At 34.4% G+C, this 12,328-nt stretch overlaps 1 protein-coding gene across 3 annotated transcripts; it reads right to left on the bottom strand.

Annotated features, from left to right (window-relative positions):
• Positions 1–1,583: 1,583 nt before the first annotated feature.
• On the bottom strand, positions 1,584–5,934 carry LOC118262040 (uncharacterized). Of its 3 annotated transcripts, none has more exons than XM_050701418.1 (7): positions 5,767–5,934; positions 4,427–5,587; positions 3,190–4,296; positions 2,826–3,113; positions 2,488–2,625; positions 2,187–2,411; positions 1,584–1,761 (listed from the first exon to the last, which is right to left on the bottom strand). In XM_050701418.1, the coding sequence occupies exons 1-7, from the start codon at positions 5,819–5,821 to the stop codon at positions 1,691–1,693; spliced, it is 3,045 nt and encodes a 1,014-aa protein (XP_050557375.1). In that variant the 5' UTR covers positions 5,822–5,934; the 3' UTR covers positions 1,584–1,690. The 3 variants fall into 3 exon arrangements, with proteins under 3 accessions (XP_050557375.1, XP_035429031.2, XP_035429032.2); XM_035573138.2 differs by having other exon boundaries at positions 3,190–3,951; positions 5,767–5,933; XM_035573139.2 differs by having other exon boundaries at positions 3,190–3,906; positions 5,767–5,933.
• Positions 5,935–12,328: the final 6,394 nt, after the last annotated feature.

Genomic DNA, 12,328 nt, shown 5'->3' with positions numbered 1-12,328 from the left:
ACACATTAAGTATGTTTTTGTTAATGACTCTCTGTTCTGAAAGAATATGTTATTAAGTGTATTGAATTTGATGATTTATAAGTAAATGTGTTTATAAGTGGATTTGCAGCAGCTGTTTACACAGTTTTGTTGGTGCAGTTGTGTTTGACGTGAATTATGTCTCGATTTATTGAACATACGTTTTCTTAGAATCTGTGAGAATCATAGTAGGTAGTTTTGCGACCATCTGAGGGTAAAGTTTTGTGAGAAATGAATAAAAGTATACATGTTTACTAGCATAATATTATGAGTACCTACTTAAAAATAAATTAATACCACTTTAACAGTGGGATATCTGACTCCTCAATTGACCAAAACTAGATTACTATCCCTACACAGAACATCAACGAGCCTATTAAGTGGCCTAACTCACATGACATCAACAGCCTATTAACGTTTGAGCATTAATCACCACGCTGGCTCAATGCTGGTTAGCGATTTCAAACTTATAAATTAGAAATTATAAGCCCAAGTTTCCTCACGATGTTTCCTACACCGTTTGTCCGTGGTGTCTTAATAATCTTTAGAAAATACATATAACTCGGAAAATGTCACATTGGTACTTGTCGTCGGTAGGTTTCGAACATTCATTCACCACGACATCCCTAACTACGTCGTCTTAAAAACAATCGCGTTTCTTTTCTCATCCATTATATTATTCATGAAGTTACTAGAAATTCTGTTAGGCTCTTCGCAACAAAAAATATTTAATAGCTTCTAGTCTAAAATTTGAGAAACTTGTTCAAAGAAATGGCGTCACTACAACACAGGGAATAGTTGATGAGCTCCATGAGAACTTCTTTGAAGTTTGCACTAGTAGTGTTTCGTAATTTCTGCTCATCAGACAGTCTGTTTTTTTATAATTAATTCATATAATTTTACCTTAAAAATATATGAATACATCCAATACTACTTAAGTCCCATTGATACTTACTTTACTCCTACTCATAAGTATTATTTACAAAATTATATTTTAGTAACCAATCTACGTGTTTTAATGTGTAAACTCATTCAAAAAGTCTAATATGTTCCATAAATCGCATGTAACAACAAAAAATGCCATTGTAAAATGTAATTTCAGTTTTTTTCAGTAGCACGAGATAGTTGAATATATCATAAATATTCTTTAATCGCATTAACAGTCGGCGTACAAAAGCCAACTTTACATTTTGAAGAATGGCGAATATTAATCACAGTCATTTGTTTTTATAGGGTCACAGGCGGTCCAGACAGGTACCATTTATATAGCAAGCAAGCATTTACTAGGTACACACAAATATGCTTTATTTTCTAACAAATAGCTGAAAAATATTTGTACTTATTATCAAATTTTTAGAATACATTAATTCGTTTTTACTTTTCATATAATACACAATCTGATTGTTTTCCCACAAACCTTAAAGACGGTCTGTTATACCTAATGATATTTTAGCTAGACCATATATTTTTCTATTCAAATTTTACAGCTCAATAAAAGAAAGTTTTACAAATAAAAATGTTATATTATAATAAAATTATAAATCCATAAATAAATTATACAATAATGTATTTAATTCATTTATTTTACGATAAATTTAGTAGTGACTTGTACTTTAATTAAACTCAAATAAAAAAACAGAACAGAAACTGATTTAAATCAAGATTGAAGGAACTAATCTTCATCCGAATCATAATCTTCAACTTGCATGGTTTTAGTCGATGTCACGACCTTCGGCTTAGAATCTGTATAAACAAAAATTAACATTTTAATATTAAAGGACTTAACCTCACCTTATGTACGCGACACACCTTAAGTTAAATTGTAAGGTATGTAGGCTGAATAGAGCTACTAGCTACTGTACAGTTTAAACTGCACAGTTAAATCGTAAGGTGTGTAGCGAGCATTATAGCTAAAGCGTTGGGGATAAACCTATCACTACAATAGAGAATACCTTACTAAATTGACTATATTGCTAGGGCCACATGTTATCCCAATACTTTTTTATTCTATAATGTGTTGGCGTTTAACTAAATATAGAGAATACCTGCAGTACAAAATCCTTTTATCCTTTTTCACGTAAAATGAAAGACAACCTCATGGAATCAAACTAGGATGACTACGCTAATATAATATTAAAATTTAAAATAGTAACCAAATAATAATTTACCATTTTTGCCCGAATATGTGATTTCCTTAGTGGTCACAACAACGGTTCCGTTAGGGAATATCTGTGTGTTCTTCTCTCTTTCTATGATGGGTCGGTAGTCGATGTTGAACACGTATATCATGTCCATATCACTGTCATTATTACCAGTCAATATGTCGATAAAATCTTGATTAGTAGTTTTCACCCACACGGCCGAATCTCCTTTACCTTTACCCTTTGGTAGATCTGTAAATGAAAATTTTTAATGAGACATCCTTATTAATTTCTTCTTCTAACAATTGAAAATAATTCAATATTTTACCAATTTTAATCTCGCCGTCTTCCTCGTCGCTGTAGGCTTGTATGGTTTTGGCATTAGTCTTAAATATTTGAGGATCTTCATCATCATCATCTTCAGAGGGTATACTGACCACTATTTTCGCGTCTTCTCCGGGGGATTCTGCATTGGTGAAATTCATATTTTAATAGTAATAAAATTTGACCAACTGAAATGCTATAATTACCTTTACAATCTATTGAACAATAGTTATATAATCAATCACCATTTGCGATGTCATCAATCAACCTTTTAAAGTTATTACCAAATAGAACAAGAAGCTAAAAATGTATTGCACATTTGACAGTCTCAAGTTTACTGACCTGTAGTGGGTTTAGTGGTTTCTGCTTCCTCATCATCGTCAGTAGGTACAGTTGTAGTGATTGGTGACACTGTAGTGGTTTTTTCTTTGTCATCTTTGCTAGGGAGTGGAGTTGTAGAGCTCTGTATTTTATCTTCTGGACCAGGTGGCTTTACTGGTAGACTGGGCGTTATTGGTGGACTGGGCGTTGTTGGCGGAACATCACTCACATTTTCAGTATTTAATTCTATTGGCGATATTGTTATTAGTTCATCATTTGGTTTTTTGTCCGGGTTGGCTGTTGTGGGAGCTACAAATGAAGGAAAGAAATGATTTATTCTGTTTTATTTAAATACATTTTAACGTTTAAAGGATTTGAGACTCACCTGGTGTAGTTGTTGTAGGTGGTCTACGAATTAATTTCCTTCTTGGATTTTTGGGTAATTTATTTTCTGGTTCATTGGGTGATAATGTTGAGGAAGTCACAAATAAACTTGGAATAGGCGCGTAACTATGTTCTATTGGTTGAAAACTTCCATCATATACGGCCACCTTTTCTAGGGGCTTTAAAGTCTCTGGTTTACCATTACCTGCCGGCTGGTCAACATCTGACGGCGGATTTATCGGCTTTGGTTCAGAATTTAATGGTACGGGGCTATCTTTTTCCACCACTGGAAGATTGTCACTCGGTGGTTCATTATTCTCAACTACAGGATTTATTGTTTCATCATTTGCTGGTTGTTCACGTGGGAGTGGTTGGAACTTATTTCTTGCATAAGGTGGCAGAGGTTTAAATGGAGGTCTTAATAATGGTCTTCTTGCATACGGAGGTAACGGACGATATGGACGTAAGAACTGATTTTGATTAACTGGTTGAACTGGTTCTTCAGGTTGTGGTTTGGTATTTTCATTTATTGGTTGAGTTTCATTTGGAGGCAAAGGTTTTGAAGTTTCTTCATCTTCAGGTTCATTTGTATTTTTAGGTTCAAACACAGGTTGAGATACTATTTTTACTTTATCATTTTCCTGTGGAGCTTCAAATGAAGTTGGTGGTGGTGGTGGTGGAGGTACTGCATAACTCTCATCAACACGTGGAGGGAAACCTATAGGTTTAATTACAGAAGATACCTTCAAATTAGTGTCTTCTACTGGTAGAGATGGAGATGGAGGCAAAGGTTTAGTGTCGGTGTCAACTACTTTTGGATTTACATTAGGCGGTAATCTGTGTAACGGTAACTTGCTGATAGTTGTTGGGACATGTGGTGGAGCTGGAGTTTCGTTAACTACTTCACCTTTTACTACAGCAGAATCGTCATCCAACTTTTTCGGAGTGGAGTGCACCAAACGGAACTTAGAATTAGATTGCGAATCTAAATCAACTTTATCCAAACTTTCAATAGTTCCATTTGGGTGGAAAACTATAAAACGTTTGTTATTAGCGGCTAATATGTTTTTTACTTGAGGGTTAGTCACAATTTTATTCAAATCGTATTCTGAAAAGAAAGATATCACTCCTCAACATTTTACTAAGTTACACTAAACTGTAAATGTCATTGTAAGAAATCGTAAAAATAAATTTAAAACATTATTATATAATAAGAAAATTAATTACTAAAAACTTACTTTGTACTCCTGAAGCCAACTGCCGATATAAATTCCTGTCTGGATTGGCATTATCAGAATATGGAGTTCTGGGTTCCTCTTCATCTTCAGGTACAGATGGAGCGCCATTATCACTAATAGGAGCAGGATTGTTAGAAACAAAACCTCCTTCATAATTAGTTGGGGCAGGTGCGGCATTGAATGTTTGATGCCGTGCAAAATTATTCCAATGAAGATTAGGCCTGTATCTATGGATTTGAGGTCTCGGTGGTGGAATTTTGTTTACTTCAACGGGAACTTGTCTTTCTTCGTTCACTGGAGTAAGATTAACAGCATCAGTGTCAAAATTTTCCACAACAGTTATCTCACTAGGACTATCGTTGTAGTTTGATATCGGTGCAGTATTTACAAATCTGTCATTTTCAACGTAACCAATATTCTCACGGGCTCCATTATGAGTTATCCTTGATTGTGGTACTATACCAGGATTTTGCAAGTATTTTTGGTTATTTACTCTTACTCTCGTTTCAACGGGTGTGTCTTGATCTTCGTTGAAACTTTCGTAAGCAACAGGCCCTCTTGATGGATATCTGGGGGCAGGATTTGCAACATATTCTGTATCATCAGCATTTCTTGTTATTGGATACTGTTCTCTGATTGGGAATGACCTGTCTGGATGACGGAATCGTTGATTTACAGGTGGAATATATTTTGGTTTCACAAATTGTACTGGACGATAAGGTTCTTCCACCGTCTCCACCGGTCTCTCATTCTCGGATATTATAACTTGAGATCTGACGTACTGATTAGGTGGTTGCCAATTTCGTTTACGTTGGTCATCCAAGCGAATTTGAGGTGTTCTAAGTGGATAACTCTCAACTCTCGAAGGGTAAGATTCTAAAATACGTCCATCTTCAGAAGAATCATCATTCGCTAACGCCTCAGTTCTCTGTGACAAAATGGGAACTTTGTTGTATCTAAAGTCATTGCCATATCTGGGTTGATTTGGATAGTAATTGCGAACATTTTCGTTCGTTTCTTGATTTATCAAGGTGTCCCCATTTTGAGATTGAGTGAAATCCGTGTCAGGATATTCTTCATTTGCAACATTTTTATTTACCGGCCAGTTTGAAGATTGGTAAGCTCTTTGTCTAATTTGGCCCTCGGATTGAGGATTTGAATCTGAAATACAAAAATAATATTAACCAACCTATAATTAAGTAGATGATTTTTCATCAGCTGGCACAGTCTATTCACTGCGTAAAGTCAGTTGGAACTTTGAAATAAAAAACTTGGAAGTTAATTACTGATACCAACGCTAAAGTTATGCCATTACGAGTTCCACTAGAGAGCTAACTTACCGACAATTTTAGAGCAAAAAAGCAAAACGCAAAATATTATTCCTACGAACTTCATCGTGAGCTACATGGACGATGTATCACACAATACTGTTAATTTCAGAGCTCCCTTTATTGTTAAGAACCGCGTGTTCAGAAACAAATAAAGTAACTGAACAAGCTGTGTACACACACCTATATTGTCACTACCATACATGTACACTAAATGTGCGTAGGCACACGAAAATTACTCATTACGTCATGAACAAAATATATTGCCTCGAACAACAATATTGACTCTCAATAATGTCAAAAGTGGAAATCCAGGACACGGTTAAGTATTTACAATTTTAAATTCTAACACGTTAACAATACAATACAACGTTGTTTGCCTTCGTGAAGTGGTAGGTACTATATTTTGGAATTAATGTTTATTTTTGAGCAATTCTTTTGTTCTAAGTTATAGTAGCTGAATTACTTGTTAAGACCAATGATTAATGCTCACAACTACACAAATAACAGGACAAAAGAACAAAAAATTGTATGTTTTCGTTGTAACTTTATACATCTTGTTTACTTTCTTTGTACACTTTATTCGAGTATTGTTAATACAATTTAAATTGACGACACTTTTATTCTGGCTTGTATCATGTTTATGGTACATATACAAATGTACATACATTCCTTATGTATACATATGTTTGTAGATATTAATCCTATTGTCAGTGATTTAATACACGAGGTGATTTCGAAACTATTATTTATGGCATATAATTGATATAATAAAGTAGGTTGGCCACCTTTGTAGGTACAATTTCCTGATATCGAATTAATATTTACTTATATAATTAATCAATGTCACACTTAGACCAATATGTTTACATTATCATGAAGAGTACACAATTTTCAGAAGTGACTAATGCCCGATATGTTTTAAGCTATTAGCCATTCTGGCTTTAATTTTGTTTCTATTATCCTTTTTTTTTAATAAATCTAAAGCTAAATCGGATTTCATATTGTTTTTACCGTAATATCAAACTTGCTTACGCAGGCCCTTATTTACACTTTACATATGTATCTACGTATCTTTCCTTAAGGCGTAGTAAATACGACTTTTACGTTAATGTATAAAACCTACGTCAAAACTCATTTAATAATAATAAACACTGCTTCATTAGTGGTCGTATGTTATCTATTTTACGCTATTTGTACTATTTTCTCATCTATTTATAAGTTTATACGTCCTACATTGTTATCGTGAACATTTGCCTCGTAATCTGAAAGAATTGTTACACCATTTTTGAAATGGAACAAAAACTTTTACCATTTTTAAATAGGTCCTAATCTTTTTCTTTCTTACCAACAGTTTTGTGGTAATTTCCTCTTATCGTAAGTTACTAATGTGAAATGCTAGGCCGTTTGCATTCACATCTCCTTCGTGTAAAATGAACGCGTGTTCCGTATGACCCATTTAAACGGGCAATGTAAATGCAGCATTACTTTTTTTGTTTTTATCTCGATATGTAAAACAAATTAGATTTTTTCCTTTCAAATGTGTGATACTCTTAAGTAGAAATGTAAAGATATTCAGAATATATTTTAGCTAAACTTTTTTGGTATATGTAATAATATGTTTTATGCATATTTGTGTTTTTTGTATGTGAATAACTAACGGGAGAGAGTCCCCTTTGTCATTCTATAACTGAGTCATAAGTACAAATAGTTGATCTGAAAGTCATTAGGTGAAACCAGCTGAACATTATGTTCAGCAGTGTAGGTATAGGTATCTTGTGACTAAATAAATATGCACGTAGATGATATACCTAATTGTATAGGTATGTATAAAACTATTCAACGTTAAATGAAACTATTTGTTCAAAATTGGTTCGTTTAATCTCTCGTTTCTTATTTACAAAGCATATGCTCTCAAAATAGCGTCCATAAGCTTTAGACTGTTATTGCTCTATAATAAACTTCCGAATTGCTCCTCACAAGCCACTTACGGGCTGAAAATGGTGTTTCATAACTTCATAAAGCTCAGTGAAATGTCAAGCGCGCATTCTGTTTGTATGAAATGGTTCAGTAGTAATAGTTCCATCTTTGTTTCTTCGTAGTTAAAGATGAGATTACATTTAATTGAATGTAAGATAAAAAATAATTAGTGTGTTTGAAAATGTTTATTGTGATCCTGCCTTCTTTCTTTAAGTCTTTGACTGCCAATAGAAAACTGTTGAAGGCAATCCTCCGCTAACGTCGGTCGCCGGTGACCACCACGGTGGTCAATGTGTTAAACATATCCAGGTTAAGCTAAATGCATAAATGGGTAAAATGTGAATAATTCTGCAACCATGGACTGATATTTTGCTAAAAATAAACGTCTTGCTTTCTCTAATAGAATAATAAGTCTTACACTTACACCATATGTCCTAATAAGTGCCTCATCAGACTCATCCTTTCAGTAAAAAAATATTATTATTTTAACTTAAAACAGTCAAAGTGTCGGAACCATAAATGGAACCCTAGTTAAAAGTAAAAAGTTCTGTGCATAAGAGAAACTCCTCGCTGAATCCCGTGTGGCTCTTGTTATGACATTTTTAACATTAGTTCGTGTAATAAAATATTTTACGTAGCTAAAGTTTGACTAACAACCTACTCGTTCGCGAGCTAAATCTCGGCGAAGTAATTGTATGAGAGGAAAGGAAAATTGTTTTCCAAATTGCTTTGAAACGAGATTATATTTTCAATAAATTGTCCAAGTGCGTGTTTACTACACATTAGGGATTACAATTCATTTGTTCGAATACCTATTCCATATTACGGCTACGGTTATGTAATAAGAATGTTCTCCATTTATTTTTATTTGTATCATACACATTATAGGTACTCAATAACTATTTCACTAACTATTTATTAGTTCACTGGTTTGGTAGATAATCTAGTTTTTCTTCAGTGCTTCATTTATTTACCCTAGCGTTTTGGTAATGTATATTAATATATGTTATTAATATATACATTAATTTATGTATATTAATATATACATTACCAAAACGCCTTAATATTAGGGATAGGGTATTAACCTATATAGGTATTAACCTATATTAGGCAGTTGTCCCACCGGCAACGATTAACGAGTGTTATCTTTCATAGCTCTTGTCGCTCAGCGACAAACTAGTGAAGCGAGCACTCGCCGGCAGTGTGAACAATCAGCGATCAACTGTTTGTATATGCATCTCTTTTGTTTACACGGAAAGTATATCTATTGTACGTTTCTTGAGCGAGAAAATAGCCGATAGTTAGTCGTTTACTCGCCGTTGGTGGGACAACTGCCTTAAACAGTAAACGCGCGAGGTCTGAAATTGTGACTAACTTAACCAAAAACTGACCATTGCCATACCAATTTGTTTCGCGGCACCTTTCAGGTACGCAGTCTTCCTCGTGAGCAATTATTTCGTCATAGCTTTCACTCCTTGCTCGAGTGTAGTGGAGTTCATAGCTAAAAATCTTTAGATATGAATTTAAGAAGTCTCACAAGTGACAATCAACAATCTACAAACTTGAAAAGGGTCTCTCAATTCACATTAATAACGTGAGATTATACCAATATAATGAACTCTAAAGTTCAGTTCATCCATTTTCAACTTTAACTCCTTGTAATAAAGCACTGTACGTAATACTGGCAGGCGGCAGCAAGCTTCATTATCCCTTACTGTATTTATTTTAAGATTGAGTGGTTGTTGCGCAAACAATGGTGCTATGATAAACGAGATGAGTCTGTAGTCTGCATAATTGTGTAGAAATATCTAGTACCTATAGATACAGAAACCTTGAATAAACGGGCTAATCTAACAGACAGGTTACATCCCAAGATATGACTACCTATCGTGGTAAGTAGGTCAAAATGAAATTTGAAAAGAAAAGCCAGTAAAACCGACGCAAATTTCCGAAAACTGCTAACTAAGCGTTCAACAAATCAAACATGGAAACGTGCAAATGACCGTTCATTCTCTCTTCTCGTTTATCCGAAGCCAGGCCGGATTGCCATAGATAATAAAACACAGTTCGCCGCAGTGTTAAATCTTTTCTAAACCGGGAACAATTCCCTTTTACCACGACGGGAAATGCCTCCGCCGCGCCGCCGTATCTCACTGGCGGACATTTTTACCGCGAACAAGTTCGTAAATTTTTCAAACATGGAATCGCTGAAACTGCCAATAAAAAAAAAACAAGGCATTGTTTCTGTATCAATCTCATGGATGTAGAGAGGTTGTATCAACTACAGGTCCACTACACAACGTAACTAATACTAGGTACTATATGCACTATAAGTAAGTACTTATATTATGTTGTATATTATGTTATGTACTAAAACTTATTATAACATAAGTGTAACCCTTTAAACAATCACCGCCGTAACCCGTAAGTAAGTAGGTAACTATTTTTAGTTTCATAAATCGATGTGTTCAAACCAAAATTGAAAGCCTGTATCTTCCTAAGTTAAGATACAATATTTTACAATATGGGTACCTCAGTTTTTCATCGTTGTTTCAATAAGAATTACTCTTTCGATATCCTTTCGCGAGTAGGCAGTTTATAGCCCCCGGGGGCATTATTTCGGCAGGCTAAACACGTACCCGAGTCTGTAACATTCGTTACGATATCGCCGCCTTCAGTTTTATGTGTTAACGCTGAAAGAAAAATCACCCGGCTTAAGGAAGGAGATAATGCGACTGGATATGTAGGAGAAGTTGAAGATCAGACGCTTTCTTAACAGATTTTTCATGTAATTGGTAAAGTTATTAAAGTATCTAATACTGGCATCATTAAGTATCATTATTATCATCATCAGTCGGACCTACATCCACTGCTAAACCTTCACTAAAGCCTACTAGGTAGACGAATCAGGATTCGTAGATAGGTCGTTCACGTTTTAGAAAATATTGCAATCCGTTAATTTTAGAGGATCGCAGTTTTAGGACATTGGTACTTAAGGTATAAAACTTGTAGGACAAGAAACATCTACTTAGGACTTTTTGTGCTAATCTCTAACTGCTAATGCTTATTAAATCTTAGGGATCTTGTAACTATATCAGCAGACACTGGACAAACAACGCAAAATCCACTTTCTGTATTCCAAGGGATAATCAGATTGCCTACCCATAGACATAAGTAGGTACCAACGTACTTATTTATCTTCGTATCCCTAAATTCAGTTTTTGACCTCAATGAGGCGTCTTTAGTCCCAGCTAGGGCCGCACTGAGTGACAATTGATTAAGTACGAGTAGGGACGTAACAGCCTGACAGTTAATCTCGCTACTGACTCTGACCAATCTGAAAATTAGCTCCTGGCGAGACGTTAGCGAATTAATTCTCTATTAACTATTGTGTCTAGGTAAATATCTATGCCAAAACAATAGTGTTGATAAAAGAGTCTACAAACAAGGGACTGAATAATATTCTAATATGTTTATTTTTACCTACATACTCAACTTAAAAATCGAAACTGAGACTCTATTGCTCGACTTACGACAGCTTGTCCAACAAGGTACCTAATTGATAAACTTATCCTGCCGAAAAGAAATAATCAAATTGCCATTACGTACCTATTATTTATAAAAATACAAGGGTGATTAGTAAATAAAATTAGACATAAATGGGTCTAATAAAGCGTACATTAATTGAAAGCGTTCTACTTACTCTATTACCTACATTATACTTACGTATATTTAGGTAGATACCTTAGTATTATTTGCTTACTTCAATTAACTTTGAAACACCACTCCGCTTTCCTACTGTTATACTAACTTTATAAAACACAAAGAGAAAATAGATTGAGTTTTCCTTGCATTGTCCTAGCAAGGCAACTTTTCAAAAGAATTCCTTTCACTAGATATGAAAGGCCCATTCAATCAAAAGATCCGAGGTAAATCCGATAATCCAGCCTTCCGTTCCATTTGTTTTCTATAGTGGTCGACCTTTTGTTACATATATTTTACTTGTGACACCTTGGTTAACCCTAGATAGGTAGGGATTAGGTATACTTTTTGACTATTGTAAAAACAAATAAGGTATAGATAGGCAGCAATCGTAACTTTCCCAACTGGTGAATATGATAAACACAGACGTATTGAGATAGAGAAATTTAACTGTGACTGGAACCTTAATTAGTAGCTTATTAATTGATATTTGATAATAGAAAACTCGAATTTAAATTAAAAAAAAATGCTTTTCCGACTCACATCCAAGAGTCGGCAATCGAGCTTGCGAGCACTTAACCAACATTAACAATTAGTACATTTATATATATCGAAACATTTGAATTAACTTTATTACATATTTAAAGAAACTTGAAAAAAAAATCACCAGCATCGCACCGTGGTGTCCGCTCAACATCAAACTATCAGTCGTATAGGGTAAACTAAAGCTTTCTTCGTAAATGCTACTATTTATAATCTGTTGACATAAACGTTCCGTTTACATCTCTTTACAATTTCAAGCAATAGTTAAATGACATATGAAAGAGAAGTCGAATTTCATAGGAAAATATTCGTAAGCGTGAAAGAGACAGCACAATTGTCAAATTGATAA

This window comes from Spodoptera frugiperda, chromosome 20 (genome assembly GCF_023101765.2).
Source record: "Spodoptera frugiperda isolate SF20-4 chromosome 20, AGI-APGP_CSIRO_Sfru_2.0, whole genome shotgun sequence".
Lineage (NCBI taxonomy): Eukaryota > Metazoa > Arthropoda > Insecta > Lepidoptera > Noctuidae > Spodoptera > Spodoptera frugiperda.
Note: the sequence above shows the minus strand (reverse complement) of the source record. Positions and strands in the feature narration are given on the sequence as shown.

What these genes read in the sequence shown, in the direction of transcription:
- LOC118262040 (XM_050701418.1), bottom strand. Translation starts at nt 5,821, where the DNA reads ATGAAGTTCGTAGGAATAATATTTTGCGTTTTGCTTTTTTGCTCTAAA. An exon ending in GTTGGCTTCAGGAGTACAAA is followed by an intron (nt 4,297 to 4,426) that starts GTAAGTTTTTAG and finishes CTTTCTTTTCAG; the next exon opens with AATACGATTTGAATAAAATT. An exon ending in ACCTACAACAACTACACCAG is followed by an intron (nt 3,114 to 3,189) that starts GTGAGTCTCAAA and finishes CTTCATTTGTAG; the next exon opens with CTCCCACAACAGCCAACCCG.